This window comes from Ahaetulla prasina, chromosome 3 (assembly GCF_028640845.1).
Source record: "Ahaetulla prasina isolate Xishuangbanna chromosome 3, ASM2864084v1, whole genome shotgun sequence".
Lineage (NCBI taxonomy): Eukaryota > Metazoa > Chordata > Lepidosauria > Squamata > Colubridae > Ahaetulla > Ahaetulla prasina.
Genome location: NC_080541.1, coordinates 128,570,964 through 128,592,971, shown reverse-complemented (window position 1 = coordinate 128,592,971; position 22,008 = coordinate 128,570,964). Strand labels below are relative to the sequence as shown.

Here is a 22,008-nt window from a genome sequence, read left to right as displayed (position 1 = left end):
AAAATGCTATTAAAAGTAAAAAAAAGGCTCTGACAATTGCGCGGCTCAGTTGTGATCGTCAGAGCCCTTTTTTTACCTTTTAAAAGCATTTTTTAAAAGAACCGGCAAGCAGGTAAGCAGGCAAGCGGGCAACTGGGCGATTGGATGGGGGAGCCACAGATTTTTGCTACCGGTTCTCTGAACCACCCGTCACCATCGCTACCAGATTGGCCGATACAGTCTGAACCGGGAGCATTTCACTCCTGTTTGAGTCCCATTGATGTAACAGTGCCACCTGATGAGACTTCAGGAAGCAGACCTTCTCTGTCCGGTGACTGCCCTTTGATACAAATCCTCCCAGAGATTTGAACAGCTCCTATCTTGACTTTGTTTAAATCAGCGGTTTTCAACCTGTGGGTCGGGACCCCGTTGGGGGTCGAATGACAATTTGCCAGGGTCGCCTAAGACCATCGGAAATATGGGAAGTATACTTGCGAGTTGAAGAATCACGCTCCAATGGTTGACTTCACAAGCCAACTGCAGGCTCTTCAAATCGCTAGCCGAATTTGGCTTCAGGCGTGATCAATTAAAAAAGAGAGAAATCTTTGCTCTCATGTCTCCCTCTCAAGCCAGCTGCAATCACTCCCAATCGCTAGCCTAGTCTGGCTTCAGGCACGATGAACTTAATAGGGGAGGAGTCTCCGCTTTAATGCCTCTGTCCTCAAGGCAATCGCAAGCAGTTCAGATTGCTAGCCAATATGGTTTCAGGCGCGATAAATTCAAAACGAAAATAATTTTATGGTTGGGGGTCGCCACATCGTGGGGAATTGTATTAAAGGGGTCGCCACATCATGGGGAATTGTATTAAAGGGGTCGCAGCACTATAAATGTTGAGAACCACTGGTTTAAATAAACAGAGATCTGGCTCTTCCCCTGGCCCTACCTTAGGGAGTGTGACAAGCCTGTTTGGGAATTACAGGAAATTGAAGAATATTTTTTTTATATAAAACTACCATCTGAGTTTATTATGATGCTTTTCTCCTATTCTTTTTAATACTGTACATTACTTGGAGTTGTTATTCAATTGGACGGCTTTAGAAATTTAACCTAACAAGAAATAAGCAAGTAAATAAAATTCTCTGATTTGCGAGTAGTTATCATAATTTGATTTGAAATTATTAGCGCCAAAAAGAGACTTGAAGAACATTACATTTAGCCTGTGCTGTTTGGAAAGCATCACATAACATTAGCTGCTAATCAAGTACATTATCTCTCCAAATCTGTAGAGAAATTAAAGAGCATATTTTAACTCACTTTAAATTGTGTGCAATTAGTAAACTTAGGTTAGTGTTGGAAAACGTAAAAAGAAAATGTATACATGCATCAAAACACTTATTAAATACTGTATGTTGTCACATGGTAAATTAAAACAATGTATTCATAAAACAATATCAATGACTAAACCTTTCTATTCTGTGCTGATGTAATTAAAGGCTAGTTAAAACATAGCTTTTAAATGGGTCTATACTATTTTTTAATATGTGCACACAGACAATATAAAAAACAATTAAGAACAAGTGAACACTGATTTTTCCATGCATTTAAGCAGCTGTAATGGGACGAATCATCACTGCCACCTCCTCAATGTTTAGACAGAGGGAGATAATAGGGTTGGGGCTAGTACTTCTCCCCTGGGCACAATCAGTATATAGTTCAGTGGTGGGTTGTTACCAGTTTGCCTCGATTCTGGCGAACCTGTAGTAGTGGCGGCGGGAGGCTCCGCCCACCCACCCAGACTTCATCAAATATGCTCTGTGCATGTGCAGAAGTGGCGCGCGTGCGAGTGAACCGGTTACAAAGGTAAGTGAAACCCACCACTGATATAGTTGTGCAAGAAAGACTCAGAAAATATCTTGGTTTGTGCTTTTCTTTGGGGGAAGAGCTATTGCTAGACCACTGTTCTAAAAGGGAAGGGAAGGGAAGGGAAGGACTAATGACTTCTTCTGGTTTGTCTTCAGCACCATTAGAATACACTCTCTCATCTAGAGTGATCCCCAAAGCTTTCATTTACAAAAAATGAAGTAAACAGGAACAGTTGTGCAATGTATATTAAATAAAGCCTTACACAGAGTGACTAATTTCAAGTAAGTAGTCTAACACATCAGAGAGGCAGAAAGTTGAATGGAAAATATTCTGGCTTAATGGGTGGGAGGCTCTCAGATTCCTTGCAATACTGTGGATCTCTCTGGAGTTTGCCAGACTGAACCAATTTCACAGAAGGGGGACCACAAAAGAGAAACCACTGTCACTTTGTTTCTGTTCCAACCTACTCTGCTTTCAGGTTAATAGAATAGAATAACAGAGCTGGAAGAGACTATGGAGGTTTTCTTGTCCAACCCCCTGCTCAGGCAGGAAACCCTACACCACTTCAGACAAACGGTTATCCAATCTCTTTTTAAAAACTTCCAGTGTTGGAGCATTCACAACTTCTGGATGCAAGTTGTTCCACAGATTAATTGTTCTAACTGTCAAGAAATTTCTCCTTAGTTTTAAGTTGCTTCTTTCCTTGATCAGTTTCCACCCATTGCTTCTTGTTCTACCCTCAGGTGCTTTGAGAATAGCTTGACTCGCTCTTTTTTGTGGCAGCCCGAGATATTGGAACATTGCTATTATGTTACCCCAGTCCTTTTTTTTTATTAAACTACACATATCCAGTTCCAGCAACTGTTCTTCATGTTTTAGTCTCCAGCCCCCCCTCATCTTTGTTGGTCTTCTATGCACTCTTTCTAGAGGTTTTTTTTTTTTACATCTGTTTAACATCTGTATAATGTATAACAGACATGAGGATGACAGTGACTTTCCACCCTACCCAGTGACATCAGACAAGGAAATCTCAAAGAACTAAATAAAAGTCAGAGAAAGAAATAATTCATAAGTGTGCAGGAAGTAGATGCCCCAGAGATTAGTAAGCCCTAATGCTTACAAATGTTGGAATGCGGAGAAAGGTAAATGATTTGAGGGGGGGGGGAAGTGGCAAGTCCCCTGGAATTCTTGATCTTGCAAATTCAAAATGTTTTTAGATACATATTTTTAAAAAAACCTTGAAAAAAATCAGATTAAAAAACTGAAATGCAGGGCATGTTCTAAAAGTACTAATATACAGCGATCATATATCTCGAAGGCAAGGTTGAAAAGTAGATAAATCTGGACAAATCTTGGGGGGGGGGAGATTTTAGTCCTAAGAAATAAAATAACTTCACACATTAAATATAAAATATAAAAATATATGAAAATATAAAAAAGATCAACATTGTAAGGCAAGATTTTAGAAAAGCATTTCACATATAAAATTGAACCCAGGACCTTTTCATGGCAAGTGAACAGACCCATAGAAGCACTGGAAGATGGAAGAAAAAGCTGGAAGAGGAATAAAGTTATAATAGAAAGGTATTCTTCTCTCAAATGGTATTTATTTACGTTCCTTCTAGTTTTTCCTTAATGGAGTAAAATGTGATGGGCATTTACAAATAGTATTTTTTAGATGGGACAAGTTGAGTTACTGGCAAAATGTTGGTGGTCCTACTTCCTCTTATATATATATTTAGACAATTTATCTATTTCATGGATAAACAGATAGTACCTCAGTTTGAAACATACTTGATATAACAGTGTTCTATGTATTGTATTTTTGGTTTCTTAAATCAAATATAGAATTTCTAGATTGATCATCTCATGGCTTAGGTTCTTTAGCTGTATAGTGGGAATAAGCATAAAGTATGAAAAAATATAGAAAGTTTACTATTCTGCATATATGTGTATGTAGAAATGAATTGGGTACACTATTTTTAGACAAAACGTAGTCTATTGCACAAGATTTAGTGCTATTCATTTAAAACTGAATAGCTTCCATTATATATCAAACTCTGAAGATTAAAAAGCATATAAAATATGTAGATCATTTAACTGTATCCCATTGTATCTATAGCATAATTTTAATAGATCTAATGATGAATGGCTATAAAAAAGAACATATAACTAACCAAGCATGCAGCAACTTGTATTCTTGGGAGAAGTCTATAAACTGAAAATTGTCAGCACTCACTCAGATGGAACTAACCAAGCTTCTGCATATTATGACTGTTAAGATAACAGTATATGATTAATCAAACTTAAATTAAGGGTTTTGTGGCTCCATCAGGTTTTCTGCAGGAAAATGAGAAGATTACAAAGGTGGCATTCAAGAATCTTTTTTCTTACTTTCCTTTCAACCAAGGACAGGTAACAAGACTGCGTCCAGTTTAGATTTATGGCCTTCCAAATGTTCCTGTGTTATCATTTTCAGCAACAACTGATAAGAAAAATCAGTTGTTGTGCCCAAACCACATCTCAAGGATATATTTTGTGTGGATTTTTTTTAAAAAAACAAAAACATTGCAGAAGTAATCCAAAAGGAAAGTCATTTGCTTATATTCTCCCCTTAATTTCTCTTGCATTCATTAGCCATGAGCTGTTCTATGTATAACTCTGAAGCCTCACGCATTAAACTTTGAAAGCATATCCAGTTTCATTTCCACTTGGTGACAAAATCTGATGGAAACATATCTTCTTGTGACAGCATAGTTCTGCATGCAGAACTCATTGAAAGAGCTATATATTTGGGGGTTAATTGGTATTCAGAAGTATCTATGCTTTCTACAGAATGAGGCCATTGGTACAACTAGTTCAGCATTTAGGTTATTTAGTTGAATTTCTCAGGGCTCTAGGGCCCATTACAAAGCACTTCTAGTAAGAGCTCTCTATTCCTTTCAGGAACTTGGGGAACAAAGGAGGTATAAGAAGAAAAAAGAGGGTGGTCCCCATCAATTGTGGCTCTGGCACTATTTACTATCTGCTCAGCCTGCCATACAGTTCTAAACAGGTTATTATTAATCAGTGGTAGTTCTCCAGGATTCTTTCCCATTTATAATTATCGGAGTCTTAATCTGAGCCTTAATCATATGCATTAGGAGTGAGTTTTAAGCTTTCTGACATGTTTAACCACTGTATGCTAACAAAGAACAGATCTTGAACTTATGCTCTGATTCATCACTATATACTTTTGGCCAAGAGGAAATTGCAATAGGTCTAGACTAGGAATATAAAATAATTTTGCCCTTAATCTTCTTGGCAGAAATTGGGTTGGCAGGAGCTGATCTTAATGTTATTATAGTACGATGATAACATAAAATGAAATCTGGCTAGAATCGAACCTTTCTTCCCCAAAGCTGAGTCATTTTATAAAGTGTGCAAGGTGCAAAAAAGCTCATGGCTTTTCTATATTTTTACAGTAAAAATGCCTTGTTTGCTCACAAAAGCTCAGGGCCTGCCCCAGAAACTGATTTACTTTTACAGCACTTCCTGGAATTATGTTGTGCCTATGCAATGCAAGTAAACAGAGAAGTAGCAGTTTATGAGAAATACACACTTGTGAGATGTTACTGTGAAAAAGTGAAGGAAATTACCCCATGTAATACTTTAAGCTTACAATTTATGCCCAATATTTTAAGAATGAAGATCTACTTTTGACAGAATGGAATGGAAATCTAGCAGGCAAAGTGGAAAACATATTAAATGTACAGCTGTTTGAATGTTCTTAGATTACACATGTTGACCACCCAAAGAAAACATGCATCACTAAGCTTAAGTAAATCATCTGAATTAGATTTGCTTCCTGATTTTGAGGAAAAAATTGGGCGTACTTTGAGAATTGCAATTCAAATGGTTCTTGTTTTTCCACACTGACTTACACAGGGCCTACACATTTGGATTCAGAGAAATCTTAGGAGAATGGTCTACAATCACAACAATTCATTTTAAAATTGATAAATCAAATGCATTTGAGGATTTATGGGGGGGGGAGTAAGAAAGCTATGATAAGATCAGTCATTTATTTACTTATTTTCACATTACACTGCCCATCTCAAACATTGCTGGCTCCTAACAGTAGATCATTTTAAAAAAAAGCAAATCCCCTCCCATGTAATAATAGACAATATACAAATACAAAACATAAAATGGCAATCAGCTGTACAGGGGGATTACTAATCAGTTGGCCCCTAATGCTGGGGGGAAGACCCAGGTCTTAATGGCTTTTCTAAAGGCAAAAACAATTGCGGCCTATTGTATATTGGGGAGTGGGAGATTGTTCCAGAAAACGGGCACACACTGGGAAAGTGTCCACAGGTAAGCCACATCTCTTAGGTTACGTAAGATGGGCAAGATTTAAAAGAAGGAACCTGGAGCATGCCTTTCCTGTGGAAGTTATTGGGAAAAGTATCCCGGTCCTATGCCAGGTAAGGTTTTAAAGGGAATCACCACCAACCCAATTCACCTGGGTTGAATTGAACCCAGAAGTCTATCAGAAGCCAGCATAAACGTTAACACTTGTTTGGTCCAAAATATCGTTGAATAAAAGGTGCTGTGCGAGCACTGCCATAGTTAGTGTTCTGGTGCAGATTTTCTCAGTAGCTTCATGTGTTCTCAGCTGAATTTCACTTCCAACTGCAGTACTGCAACACCACCAATGATGCCCACCCTGGCTTCACCACAACTGCCTCTTTGGATGCCCAGTAATCGGCTTATGTTCCAAAGGCAGTTCTGACCATCTGAGGCAGCTGGGAAGCCAGCTCAGAGTCCCAGCAGTCTTTTTCCATCAGGAGTCAAAAGCCGTCTGCAACTATCAGAGTCCCAATACGATGATCAGGAGCATCCTCCATTCCAAAAAACAAAACAAACAATCCCAACTGCAACACTCAAACCTCAACACTGAAAACTAACTCCCACCATATATCCTAAATCTATCATAGAAGTCCCTCAGTTTACAGAGTACAGCCCACATTGGTTGCCATCTTAAGGAAAGGAGGCATCACTACTTTACTATCAGAGGTATAAAGTATAGCAATTTCTACATTCTCAAAGGGTAAATGAATCATGTTTAATTCTTTATTTAAATGATTGTGCCTGGAGTTAGAACTCCCAAACGTGAAATATGTAGTAATGGAACTATATTTATATATTTATCTGATTTATAGAATTTCCTCTGTCTTATTATCTTATAACCTGCTGAGAGATCAAGAAACCTCACCTTCAGTCTGGTTCCATCAGAATTGATCAGTTTTGAATCTGACCGAGTTGCCATATTGAACCTGGATTCCATCATCCAACAACAGCATTACTCCAGACATATGACATTCTGCTTTGTCAAAAAATGAGTTAACCATACTACTAGAAAAGGAATCATATTTTTACAACTTGAAAATCAGCAACTTACAATGTAACAATGATCTAAAGTTGCCTTATAATAGGACTCGCAGGAAAACAAAACTTGCGGCCCACGCTTAGCTACTGTGAAAACTGAAACAGTAGAAATTTCAGGATTAAGAAACAAGAGGTGGTATTTATTTTTTATTTTTTTAATTTATAATTACATTTCTATACCGCACCATCTCCCGAAGGACTCAGGGCGGTGTACAGCCAGACCCTATACCGCACCATTTCCCGAAGGACTCAGGGCGGTGTACAGGGTGGTGTATCAACCAGACCCATCATAGAAAACTTGGGAGAATGGAAGGGCAATTGCATCAGAAAGATCTTGCTTGTAAGAATTTCTAATGCTGTTAAGAATTTCTAATGAATTAATTTATTAAATCTGTAGTCTGAAAATCAGCAGTTGTATTGGCAGAGAAGATGGAAAAAAATCTGTCATTTCATGAAGCAACACTTTGTTATTTTCCTCCTAGCTATTGAAACTTGAAGCAAACCCAATATGGGGCAGGCATGATCCTGCTCTTTACTTAAGCCATTACTTCAGCTGAGTAGAATGGCTCTAAACTGGGTTCTCTCAAAGCAGAAAGTGTCAAAGTGTCTTATTCACTTTACCTGCAGAAAAATGAGATGGTAGGAAAAAAAGAGAGAGGTTTTTCCTGCCCTTAATGTGGAGGGGTGGCAGAACTGATACCTAATCTCTATCAGATGTTTTACTTAACTTCTTAACTTCTCCCTGTCCATTTTCAAAAAGGACAAGTCAAGTCTTCTATGAATCACACCAGCCTCAAAGTCACTAACACGACATAGCTCCATCCCATGCTGTGGTTATAGAAAGATAATAATCTGAGAACAGGTGAATATAAAATTCAGATCAACTTTTAACAATGACTGCCAGTGAAAGCTGGCAGACACAATGCACTGAGAATGGGGAAAGAATTTCTAAAGAGAACACTTCCTTAAGAGGACACACCCAGAGTGAATAGGTTTTTGAACACCCACAGCATTCTTGAGTGTTCTCCATCATTATTTACTGCTTTCTTCCATAAATAGCATTGTAAAGTATTTTGCTTTGAGACTTCTTGCAACATATACTCTTAATCCTGGCAACGGGCATCTTTGTATAAATCCAGAAGCTCTTAAAGATGTTCCCTTACTTGCTGACTTTTTCTGTTGTAAGTCAAAGTGACATTAATGTGTCAGAGAATTTGAAATGGAGCAGTATACAAACTTTAGTAATAAAGTTCCTACAAATCAGGTGACCAACATAGCCAAGTTAATATCTGAAAAAATGCCTTGAAAGCAAGTCAGATAAAAGGGCGGATTACTTTTTAAAAACGTATTTATTTTTGCAGTATTGTAAATTATTCAAACCCCTGAGGCTTTGGGTTGTGAAGTGGACATAAAACAGGAAGCAAATAAACTTTGTATATTTCAAAACAGCAGGTTAGACATGATCCAAGCCTGTACCGCTTTATATGCTAATAAAGGATCACATCACATGAGTTTATTTTCAGGAGAGGAACAATCTCTATCACTTACAAGTGAAGTTTTCCCAAAGGAAAGTGAAAATAAAGTTTTGTTAAAAATTGGGGAGAGGGACGGAGAGAAAAGTGCACAGAGCATTCCTCTTTCTGAAAGTAGCACGAAGAGAACATGGACATAATGACACACCTTCTCTGTAATAGACCCTAATCTCTGGATTCACTCTCAGAGGTATAAAGTCATTCTTGCATTTCACAAGCAAGTACAATATATTCTATTCCAGTGAACCCTTGGCTGGAGTTTCAATCATAGCAACTAACTGTTTTATTCTATGTTGTATTATTATATAACAGAGTCACCAGTATCCACCATGGCTGGCGCAGGACATCTGCAATGTGAAATAAATACATATGTATACATATACTCACATCACATATACTCTCTCACAGGTGTAGATGAATCAGGGAAGATAATCACAGTATGTAAGTGGAAGAAAAAACACTTATGGGTTCATTCAAAGAAAAAGGAACTTGTATTGTCTATCATACAATTCCAGTATTTCCTAAAAACAGCACAAAGAACCATGTCTGCAGGGTTTTTATACATTTTATCAAGTAAGGAGAATGTTAAAATAGATGTGTTATGTTTCAGTTGTCCCCCGAAAAATTAATCCCTTGTATGTGCCAGTTGACAATGTGAGTTCTCTCACTTTTCCCCAAAAAGCAATGTATACCACCTACATTACTTTCATAAAGAAAGAGAATGATGGCTTTTTAGAGCCCTGTATTGCTATTATTAGACGATAACATATCTTAACATATTCAGTTCAAGATGCTTGCATCCTTACAGTACATCTGTAATGACATGAGTTCTGAAGTTCGTTCTTGCTTTCTGAAGCTTAATCACTGAAGTAGTTAAAGGAGAAAGCTATTGCAGATATGGCAACTGCCACGGCTATCACCACTCCTGAAAATAAATAAATAAAAAATAGAAAGATAACACAAATTGGTAATTTTACTTTAATTCATCTCCAGCTAAAAACTGCATTTTTACTAGTTTAATTTTGTAGTACACTGTTTATAGTCTTTCTCCTGTGGATCAATTTTGGGCTTCCTCAGGCAGGAGAAAAGTATATTAATAAAATAAAGATTAACTGCAACAGCAAAAGAATGCTAGAAAATCAGGAACCAAAACAATCAGTCAATAGGCAATGAGTGCTCTTTACATTGTATGTCTATATATCTGTCTGTCTGCCTGCATGTCTTTCGCAGGTACTTCTTCTTTAACAATCTTTAGGACTTGGTTGCTTATCAAAGCGATTGCTAAGTTGTTGTGTCTTGCCCGCTCTCACCGCAGCCGGGGTCTGCTCATCTGCTTCTGAACGCTGAAGAATGTCCTCCCGGCCCCAGCCCTGACTCCATGCCCAGACAGGCTGAGGAGGGGGCATCTCCCAGCCCCAGCCCTGGCTCCATGCCCAGGCAAACGGAGCAGCTAGACCCCTCCCCCTCCTCCACAGCATGTGAGCCTGAGGAAAGTTTATTTCCAACAGCTGCTGATTGGAGTGACCCTCGCATCAGAAGACTGGATAGGCGGAGGCAACAGAAGGAAGGGAGGGGCAGGCCTTAATGAGTGCTGAGTCATGGAGCCACACCCCATGGCCTATATAAAGGATCTGCTTTCTGGCAGTCTCTGAGTCAGGCAAAGTCGAACTTATCTTGCTGAAGTCACTTTCTGGTCTCCTGCCTGCTTTGAGGACTTTGCTAGGACTTTGGGCAGAGCTGCAGAGGCAAGCCTGATTCGGATTTCCCTGACCCGGCCGTCAGCGGAGGAGTGGGACACGATATCAGTGAAACTGCAACTGTACTTACATTTTTACTTCAACTTTCCTTTGCTTGAGACGGTCATAAATATGAGGATTGTTTGCAAAGTCATCATTGTTGTAACTTCAATTGGTTGCTAAATGATGACTCGGTATCTGTCTGTCTGTCTGTCTATCTATCTATCTATCCATCCATCCCTCCATCCATTCCTCCATCAATCCATCCATTTAAATTTATATAGACACCTACCTCACAAATGTGACTCTGGGTAGGGTACAATAAAACCAATGATTAAAGCAATCTTAAATAACCATTAAAACAATTAGATATAAATGTAAAGAAGACTGTGTGAGAATGCTTCAAGAAAAGTGATAAATCACGCTAAAAGTGACTAATGTAAGCAGTTCAGGAGCAAAGGCTAAAATATGCATACCCATATTTTGATGTAGTTTCAACAGTAGTATTTCTTTTGTCACTTGCTTCGGTTGTATATTATCTTGGAATTCCTTTGGCAGGTTTACTTCAACTATAATTAAAAGAAATAAAGACAAAAGCATGAGTTTATATGTTGCTTGAACATCTCCAAACCAATGTTCCTTTTCTTCATCAAAAATAAAAAAAATTAAAAAAATTTAGAGCCCAGGATGGAAAAACCAACAAATTCTTGTTGCATAATTTAATTTTGCATACAAGATATAAACAACCCTGGGTCTTACTTAAGACATCACTGCCTTTAAAGTCACAACCCAAGGCAGGTTATCCAAATAAAGCACATGGAATATTTTTTAAGACATGTATTAGTAATTATTAAATACCTGGAACTCTAAAGAACTGAACAAGAAATGAATTGCACTATCCTTTGAAAAAACTCAGGAGAAGATGAAAACAGTTTTGTATTATTAATTTTCCTTCCCATTTGTGTATAGCCAAATACTGTATACATAATTTCTTTCACACAAAATTTTCCCAAAGATTTCTTGCATAATACTCAGCATCAGCAATTCTTCTGTGCTATATTTATTATTATTTGAAAGGATGATGTATAAACTATGCAAACAGAAGCTTTTACATAGATCCATCCCAACAACGGAGGCAATATTGTGCAACAATTATCTCCCTAAATAAAGAACCCACTCAAAGCAAATCAATTTCCCCCCCCTGCCCAATATTTCTATCAATGAACAATGAGCATTTAAACGTAATAGTCAATGAAAACCCTTCATAGTTACAGCAGATAAACCGAGATGATGTTAATCTATTTTGATATTAATTCATGCAAGCTATATTTTCTGAACTGTTTTAGGATTCGATTCTAGGATATTTAACAGCATTTTTCAGAAGAGAGAATTCCATGTTATAGTTTGCCAACAAGTACAATGATTACTAAAATCATGGAGTAATTATTCTGTACGTAAGTAGTCAACATTTCTACAGTTGCAAAATCTAAGAATCAACTGAATATATTCCACAGGTTAGTTTATTTAACACAATGGAATATTTGTCATTGTAACCAGTCAGAACTATTTTTTAAAATGCTAACTTATAGGAGAGCAGTTAAGAGGCATAATCATAGTATTGTGTTCCATAGCTACTGGAAATTCTACCCAGGTAATTTCTACTGGACAATGTTGAACGTAAATTTTAGGGTGATTTTCCTAGGACAACCTGTCCCTTAGTTTTTATATAGAAATAGACTTTACAAATGTTCCTTTGCAAATCTGAATATTCCATGTGGCTATCAGATATCAAAGCAAGTACACTTGGAATCTATGTCATTAAAATTGGCAGTGTCGTATTTGTTCTTTCTTAATAGGCTGTGAGGTATTAATGTCAATATAAAATAAAGTAAATTCAGCAATTTCACCAAATGGTTTTTATACTTTTTGGCTGTTTTTCTAAAAAACACTTATTTAACATCCATAATGGGGAATGAAGAAATAAAAATGAAATCTGTAACTGGCAAACAAAGTTTAAGAAACATCGCTACCCCATCACTCACATGTATTTCAGCTTTTAAAAATCCATCTTTTGGCCACAATGGAACAATTCTGCTTTCCTTGCCATGGAAGTCATCTTAATCACAACTATTCTAATGCACGTCATAGCTACTCTTTTGTGTAGAGCCAGGATGCCTATTCTTGGATTCAATAAATCTTCAACTAGGTTTAGAATAAATTAAAGGGAAGAGATTATCCTCAGTGAGGTACCCACAATCTTAATTATGTTTATTTGTTCAAAACCTTTGGTAAACAGAAGCTGAGACTCAGTCAAAACACTTAATATATATCTTAATTTTTCATGATAAGGAACAGAAGTTCCTAAAATATAGATCTGCGCAGTATCTATCAAATTACCAGTTGCTCAGAGGATTGTGTTTGACATAATTATAGTTCAAACATAATTAAAATGTTTTAAATAAATATAAACCTAACAGGTTTTATTCAGTGCAATCAATTGCATCTAGGAGAGGTCACTGAGCTAAACTGAAAAACAATATCCTGAAAAAGCAGATCTCTTATTTTTCATTAGTTGCTCTTGTGCATTATTATACAGCTGCAAAGATTATACAATGGCAGATAATACATTTGGGATAGGGAGATAATTTCCAGAAAATCAACTTTTGTTTCCTTTGAGATGCTTATGCTCTAAGAAGCCACCATCCTTGTGAGAAGGATTTTGGGAGAATGGAGAATTGTAAGCTCGTTTTTTATTTTTTTGGTTTTGCATTATCCAAGAAAGTGAATTTGTGGTGTTTTTGTTTACGATTAATCTAGACAAGATATAAAAGATCCAGTCTTTTGTTGGAAAAGTATCTATTTTTCTGTGCTTCAACTAAAGATTGTTCTACAGCTTACCATTTATGAAAGGGAAAGCATAAGTGTGCTTGAATGAGCTTCTTACACCAGATGGAAAAAACTGAATATCACTCTTGTTCCTACTTTCTTTTGACTTGGACTATGGTCTGCTTCAAAACAGGACTCTCCCAAACTATTTTAAGCAAAAGATAGGTCCTAGGACATTTTGTTAAACATCTCCTACAGCCTCTTAGTTGGTATTTAGCTCCAAGGAAAACTAATAAACATACTTTGATCATAGAGTTCAAAATCCCCCTAGTGATTAAGAAACATTCCTTTAAAAAAATTAAAATAATTTACATATTAAAATGCTATTTTGCAATAAGCTATAATTCAATGCCCTTAAGGTTACTGTCTGGTTACAAGTTTTGAAAGTGGGAAAGACCCCAACAAAATTTCCTTCAAATGTTTTGGAGATACAATACATCATGTGCCTTTGGAAACCATTTAAAGTAACGAACATTTGTGAGTCTGAATTAAAATATGCTTCAGTTTCAGGTTTGATTTCTGAGTAATTCCTAGCAGAAACCAATCTGATTCTTAGCAAAATACATTTACCTGTATTCGTTTCCTCAGCAACATGCAAATCATCTGATTGAACAGCTTGATCCATCATTTCAAGAAAATGCTCCTGAACTTCCCTGATTGTCTCATCACCAAATTTATAATCACAAAGCAACACATTGGATCCCACAATGGGAGTGAAAACTCTACAAGGTAAGATGTGATATTCCCTTTCGGCGTCTAAAACAAAAAGAAAGGGAATCCCTTGTTAATTACTAATTAAAAAAAGCTTTAATAGCACTGCTGTACACAAATAATGGCTGCACATGTAATTGTTAACAGTGTAAGACATTTCATATATGAATGAGACACATATACAGCATCACTACTACTTTTGAATAAGTGTAATAATAATACACCAGCAAGCTCCCAGCATCCAATTTACATTAAATTGACTTCTTATACTTTTAGAGTGCATTGAAGAGTGTTGCATGCATCTTTTGGGTTAATATTGAGATAATATTAATATTATTAATATTAATTAATATTGGGTTAGTAACAGATAAAGCCACTGACGATGTTACCTAGTTGGGTAATGAAATTACCCAAGTTCAGAGAGCCTAGTTCAACCCTGAGCTACATATATTCTCTTCTGTTGAGGCAAAGTTGGGACTTGGGAGAAAATATGGCCAAAACTCAAACTCAAAATATGGCCAAAACTACTGGGCCTCTGGTGGCTCAGCAGACTAAGTCTCTGTTATTAACACAGCTGCTTGCAATTACTGCAAGTTCAAGTCCCACCAGGCCCAAGGTTGACTCAGCCTTCCATCCTTTATAAGGTAGGTAAAATGAGGACCCAGATTGTTGGGGGCAATAAAGTTGACTTTGTATATAACATACAAATGGATGAAGATTGTTGCTTAACACAGTGTAAGCCGCCCTGAGTCTTCGGGCGAGATATAAATTCAAATTAAAAAAAAAATTTCAAAATGACTGAATTTGAGCAGCACAATTATGTCCAGGCTTTTTGTTTCCTTGTGTTTTTTATAGAGATAAGAAATTTTTAAGAGTGGAAGAATGGTAAGGATCGTTACTCCTATCTATGTTCCCCCTCCCGCCTTAAAAAGCCTCTCAAAAAAGCAAAGAGTGACTGGAGAAAATGCATTTATACTCCTTCTGATGACTTCTGAGAATCCATGGATTGTCTGTTGCGAGCCTTCTAAAAGTTGGAAGATTGGATTAAAGGCCCCAATCCCTAAAACAGCATCCAGACCCAAGATAGGATGAAGCACTAATTGTGCTCAGATACTGATTGCTAAGCATGTCCTATGAACAGGCCAGAAAATATTATTTATTATATTACTATAATATATCCATTTCCTAGAAAAATTGGTACTTTTAATCAAGTACTGCTTGCTGGGCACAGCAGGTAACTGAGATCAGAGTATCTTTCCAAGCCATGTCATCAAAGGTATATTCTCCATGAAAGGTAGGACACAGTGAATCAAAAGATTGTTTGTTGCTTTTGCTGCAAGAGAAGAATGTAAGTAATTGGCAACCTCTGTCCTTTAAGTCTGTGACAATCAAAAAGGACATTAAGGAAAAAGGAAACATGGCAGGGAGTAGAACATCTTGAGGAAAGGAAAGTAATTCTGAAAATTTATGTTTGAACAGTAAAATAGTCAGCATATATCATGCAATAGCATTCACATATAATAGCAAATATGCTATCTGAAGAGTTAGTTAAAAATTATAAGCCACTTGGCCATATTAGTTAAAGATGAAAGTTTTCCAAAACAGATAAATTAGCATTGTGAATAGTATATGAAGCCATAGACGTTATTCAGCTTGATCAGTTCTCCAAAATATAATAGGAGACCTTCAGCTTCTGAGAAAAATATAAATGTAATTTAAGTGGATATGGTGTATAGACACATGGGCACACCATATTGGGGATTCCAGGTATAATGTTGGGGTGCTTAATATAATTTCCTTCAATATAGGGCAGCATAATTTGTCAAAAATGCCAAGTAGGTTCTGGCTTTATTGACACATCCCTTACCTATTTTCTAAATATTGTGACAGAGAATTCCAAAATTAAAATACTTATTAAAAGTGCACTTTTAAAAAAAATGTATAGAACAATGCACATATAATGTTGATGTACTTCTAAAAATCACACACTTATGTGGAAATAAGCTCAAATAAAATTAGTTGGGAGAAACTACATTAAATTTTTAAAAGCATATGATTGCGTTATTGGGCTCCTTCTTCTCTTACTTTTCTTTCCTGGTATTTCATTGACAAGCAAGTCTTCAAACAATATTTCACAACGATCAGAGAGTGTGTTTATTATGTCTCTCTTCAAGGCCTACAAAAGAAACATAGAACAACATGTATAAAAGCTATGTGTGCACAAAACCCACCATTCTGAGCCAATCCTTGGAAGATACATGAGGTCAGGAAAAGAAATGAAGTGCTCTGGAGCAGAGGTCTCCAACCTTGGCAACTTTAAGACTTGTGGACTTCAACTCCCAGAGTTCCTCAGCCAGTTTTGCTGGCTGAGGAACTCTGGGAGTTGAAGTTCACAAGTCTTAAAGTTGCCAAGGTTGGAGATGCCTGCTCTGGAGTACTATGCAACATTTTGTTACCACTTTTGTATATTCCTAATAAACGCTCCTTCTAAAACTTATAAACTTAATACCTGTTCTAAAAGTATTGAAATTATTGCCATGGATGCTGACTCTGAAGAAAATCAAATGCATTCATAAGAGTGTGTGATAAAAACAGGTTACATGACACACTGTGAAAATTCAGCCTGCCTTTTCTAGGCAAGACTGCTGGCCAGTTTGGGAGATTGTCACAGAAATGGCAATAGAGTCTTTTGTCTGCAGTATTTCTTTAAAAAAGATTAAACTATTTGAAGAGAGGCCCCTGATAATGGGTATCCTGTCTGATTATTATTCACTCAACAGAAGAAGACTGTGCATATCACTTTATAGAAATCCGGCAGATACTAAAAGTGGATTGAACTCCCCATGGGGAGTTCCCATAGGCATAGTTTGAAATCAAAGACAAGAAATGCTCCTTATTCTTTTCTTTCTTTTTTATTTGAATTTATATCCCACCCTTCTCCTAAGACTCATGGCGGCTTACAATGTGTTAAGCAATAGTCTTCATCCATTTGTATATTATATACAAAGTCAATTTTATTGCCCCCAACAATCTGGGTCCTCATTTTACCTACCTTATAAAGGATGGAAGGCTGAGTCAACCTTGGGCCTGGTAGGACTTGAACTTGCAGTAATTGCAAGCAGCTGTGTTAATAACAGACAGACTTAGTCTGCTGAGCCACCAGAGGCCCCTGGTGGCTTCTGATCATCTTTCATTTCCTCAGACACAAGCAAGAGGCTTTGGCTATGTTCATATATCACACTTTGTTGGAAAAGTCATTTGTACAAACCCAGGACTTATTTGTACAAACATAACATAAAGAAATCATGACTAGACACAAACTACCATTGAGTCGTAAAAAAAACCCCTATGTAACAATACCCCCCAGGTCTTAATTTGAAGAAAAATACTTTAGAATTAGCTACTTTCATTAAAAAAAATTTTTTAAGACCATCACCCACTCCAGTTATGCTCACCCTGTCAACACTATCCCCAAAATTATTGTTACACAATCAGATGTTTGAAGATGTACTTGGATGATAAATTACAAAACTAGGGAGGGCTAATATAGATTTGAGGTTCTGTTTTGTCATTTTTGAAGAAAAGCATGCATCGAACCTCTGGTCAAATTTTTTTGGACTATTGCAATTATATCCCTTATTTATACTAATCACTAGGAAAATTGGAGAACTTGGCTGGAACATGAAAACAAGTAAATTTTTCAAAGATGGGGGATAGTAAAAATACCTGAACAGCATCTTTAACTTTAGGCTTGTTATTATGGATGTAAGCTTTACATTTTAAAGCTCCTTTAAGATTGATGGAACCACTGCAGATTTGGACTGTAGCTGTTGATCTGGAGTTTGTACTTTGCATCTGAAACAGAAAAGAGGCAGAAATCACAAATAGTATGTATGTTAGCCACTTCCACCCTATCTTTAATAACTGTAAACTCTGCTGTTTATGTGAAGTTCTATTTTTTTTTATTTGCATTTATATCCCGCCCTTCTCCAAAGACTCAGGGCGGCTTACACTATGTTAGCAATAGTCTTCATTCTATTTGTATATTTATATACAAAGTCAACTTATTGCCCCCAACAATCTGGGTCCTCATTTTACCTACCTTATAAAGGATGGAAGGCTGAGTCAACCTTGGGCCTGGTGGGACTAGAACCTGCAGTAATTGCAGGCAGCTGCTGTTAATAACAGACTGCATTAGCAGTCTGAGCCAGACTGCTCCACATCACTGTAATTTCCAAACTGTCCTCTTAGTTATCAACATTAACAGACATTGAAATGTACAGTATTAGAGAATAGAATAGAATAACAGTGTTGGAAGGGACCTTTGAGGTCTTCTAGTCCAACCCCCTGCTTAGGCAGGAAACCCTACACCACTTTAGACAAATGGTTATCCAACACCTTCTTAAAAATTTCCAGTGTTGGAGCATTCACAACTTCTAGAGGTTTGAAACATCCATGGTAAAGAAATAAACATAATAGTACATTAAAAAAGATACCATTACACCAATTATCCCCAAAGGTTCTTTGGAATAGTTCCATTTTAAATAACTTCCAGAAGGCTAATTGAGGGGGGGGGGATTTCATTTCCAGACAGAGGCTGTTCCATAAAGGAGGTACTTTCAGTGAGGAACACAATCAGGATTTTTCTACATTCGAAAATGCTTAATGCATATTCTTTATTAATATTTATTAAAATGATCTGCATTCATGCTGAAAGATAATAGACTACCTACAGCCGTGATGGCAAACCTAGTCACCCTACAGCCGCAGGTGGCACGCAAAGCCATATCTGTGGGCATGCGAGCATTGCCCTAGCTCAGCTCCAGCATGCATGCGCGCACCGGCCACCTGATTTTCAGGCCTTCCGGGCCCACCAGAAGTTGGGAAATGTACTGTTTCTGGCCTCCGGCGGGCCTTGGAGAGGGGGAGGCTGTTTTGACCCTCCCCAGGCTCCAAAAAAGCCTCTGGTGCCCAGGGAGGGCAAAAAACGGGCCTACTGGGCCCACTGTGACATCATGTGCCAAAAGCGGGGGAGCCCGGGGGCGTGTTATTGCATGCGGAGGCAGGGTTCATTGAATTTTGGGTGTGGGCATGGGGGATGCGACCCCCCGTGCTCTCCCCACTTTTGGCATACAACGGCAAAAAGGTTACCCATCAGCCTCCTAAACAAATTATCAGATATTTCAGTCTCCTAAATAAATTAGCAGATATTTCAACCAGCTTTCATCTTTTACCAACCATGCTACTAACACTTTTAAGTTACTCATGGAAAGTGAAAGCGGTCTTGTGGGGGGGGGAAGGAAAACTCCCAGAAAAACCTTCTACCATTTTGTAGATTTTTATTATTCTTATGTTTGCTGAGATGGAGACCCAAGACTGATAATTACCAATTTGCCTAAGGCTATGAATTGATATGTGAGTGAGATCTGAATGGAGGATGTCCCATTTTACTTTTTAATCCCTTTGTCAAAAAGTTTACTTACCAATTGTGTTAAGACCCTAACATCAAGATTCCTAGTAGTTGATGGCATATATCCTCTTGATTTTTTCTGTAAGGATAATTCAAGTACAGAAGACAGCTGAACTGAAAAGAACACTGGTAAGGTTCAAAAGCTAAACTAGAATCTATCAGGGGGAAACATTTAGACATGATTATGCAACAAAAACATTTAATGAATCAGTGACGTTTTCCACACTTCTGCAAAGAATTTATAATTCATTTCATAGGCGACAACAATGTTCTGCAGTTCAGCTAAGTTCTTGATAGTTAATGTTAATATATATGCCTTTGAATCAATCTTGAATCCTGGCGACTGCCTAGACAAGTCTGTGCAGTTTTCTTGGCAAGATTTTGGAAAATGATTTGCTCTTGGTTTCTTTCTATAGTCGAAAGTGACTGGCCCAAAATCACTCAGATGGTTTTGTGCCTGAAGGAGGATAAGGACACACTAACAGTTTCTAACTTGGTGCCTTAACCATTACACTGAAGGAACTCTCAAATACTACAAAGTATTAGTTTATTTTTAAAAATGAACTCAAAGTATGGTAGAATGTAGAATCAACTAGGCACAACATATGTTTATTATCAGACTTGCATGATCATCATACTGGAGAATGTAATGCTGAACTCAAAGAAAATTCTGGTGATGATAGGGTATTTTGCTTTGCTTAGGGTTTTTTTTTTAGGTATAAATATTAATAATCACTCTACATATATTGTAGATTGCATTCTCAATCAATGTGACCTTAATCTTTACTTTTGCATTAATGTGTGTATCAAAATAAAACTACAATCTAGAAACAGAACAAATACTATGCAAGGATTTTTTTTCCTGTTTTGATGCAAAAGAGGAATCTAAGAAGAGGTTAATCTCTACTCTGATTTAGGACAATCTAAGAATACATATCCATCCATCCATCCATCCATACATACATACATATGATCTTTTCAGTAACAAATTAAGAATAAGGATGGAGAACTAAAGCCTGCAACAATAGACAGAAAAATCTGGAAAGAAGAATTACTTGGATCATGGTTGGATCCAATTTTCAAAAGCATCTTATCAATTGGGATAAATAGAATAATGACATGGAAGAATTTTTGGATTGAGAAGAGACATTAGCAACCCAGACTTTATGTTATTAAAATTGTGAGTGAAAAAGAAGTGAGGTAACCTGAGAGACTTTTTAAGAGGCAGCAAAGAGATGTTCGGATTAAAATGCTCTCCCAGGAAACTGGATATGAATAGATTCAGGTTCTGCCCCTACTGAATTCAGTGTGGTTCTGCTAAGAGAAATGACATTTATATTCCAAGTCTTCTTGATGTATTAAACCAAGAGGAGTGGAATTAACTTTTCTGACTGCAGGTAGAATACCTGAATTTTGGATAAGATTGTAATCTTGTCCTTCTAAAGCTAAATTATTATGTTGTCTATATGTAATCATCCACATTTATTCATGATAATTTCAAATAAATGCTTGTGGGCTAGATGGGCAATTTTTAGTTTTTAAAAAAAATTAAGTTACAGAAACTCATCATAAGAAACACATTCCCTGAACCAACTGTCTGAATCAATGAGTTCCCTACTCAAGGCTAAGACCGGTGGGTACTGTAAAATCTGTGAAATTCCATAAGGAAGAGATTCTGGTTACAAATACCGCCAGGAGAAATGATTTCTGTGAATAGGACTGAAATGTATATTTCATTTGCTATGTGAGCTTGAAAAGGAAGTGCAAACTGCAAAAACAGTCAAACGTGGAGATATGTTCACTGGAAAAAATTGATAGGATGCCATGAGGCTCAAGACTAACTAGATGCTCCCGTTCTTCCTTCAGTAGAATAGCTTTCTGAATCTTTAAAACTATTTCTTGTAACAGAAAAATTATCACAGGGTAAAATGATGAGCAAAGTATCTCCATGAAGTAATATTTCGCTTCTCGGAATAAGGCCCTCTTGATTTCAAGTGATGCATGCTGAAATGTCAGGCTTAAAGTCTACATCTGCTGTTGTGTTAAAGGGGGGGGGGGTTGAAATCATCTGAATTTACAACTGTCTGTTGGATCTGTTCTTTTATTGAATGATATAGGCAAGCGGAAAAAATGGGAAAGAATATCTGGCCATGACTCTCTTAGCATCACTGGCAGCTGGGAATAGAGTTTTAGATCATCAGAAACATTTTGCTAAAGTGATTTGGTGCCACCTTCTGGTTAATTATGCAAACAGACAGGAAAAAAGGCATTTAAGGGCATTGATCGGGATAGACAGATAGATAAGGAAGGGATAATGAAAGTTGGAGATTTTCTTTGTAAAGGCATTAATACTAGGATTTTGCCCGTAGAAGGCAGGAGCAGCACTGGATAAGCATTA

At 37.1% G+C, this 22,008-nt stretch overlaps 1 protein-coding gene across 4 annotated transcripts in view; it reads right to left on the bottom strand.

Moving 5' to 3' along the window:
- Positions 1–22,008, bottom strand: part of ODR4 (odr-4 GPCR localization factor homolog) — a 39,347-nt gene that overhangs the window by 2,761 nt on the left and 14,578 nt on the right. For 3 of the 4 annotated variants that reach the window (XM_058177869.1, XM_058177868.1, XM_058177871.1), the window contains exons 9-14: positions 19,624–19,689; positions 17,867–17,995; positions 16,226–16,316; positions 14,000–14,185; positions 11,020–11,112; positions 119–9,732 (exon numbers count right to left, since the gene is read on the bottom strand). In XM_058177869.1, coding sequence (XP_058033852.1) covers positions 9,665–9,732; positions 11,020–11,112; positions 14,000–14,185; positions 16,226–16,316; positions 17,867–17,995; positions 19,624–19,689 — 633 coding nt within the window. In that variant the 3' untranslated portion in view covers positions 119–9,664. Of the gene's footprint in view, positions 1–118; positions 9,733–11,019; positions 11,113–13,999; positions 14,186–16,225; positions 16,317–17,866; positions 17,996–19,623; positions 19,690–22,008 lie in introns of those variants that run through there. The other variant, XR_009154532.1, reaches the window with a different exon arrangement.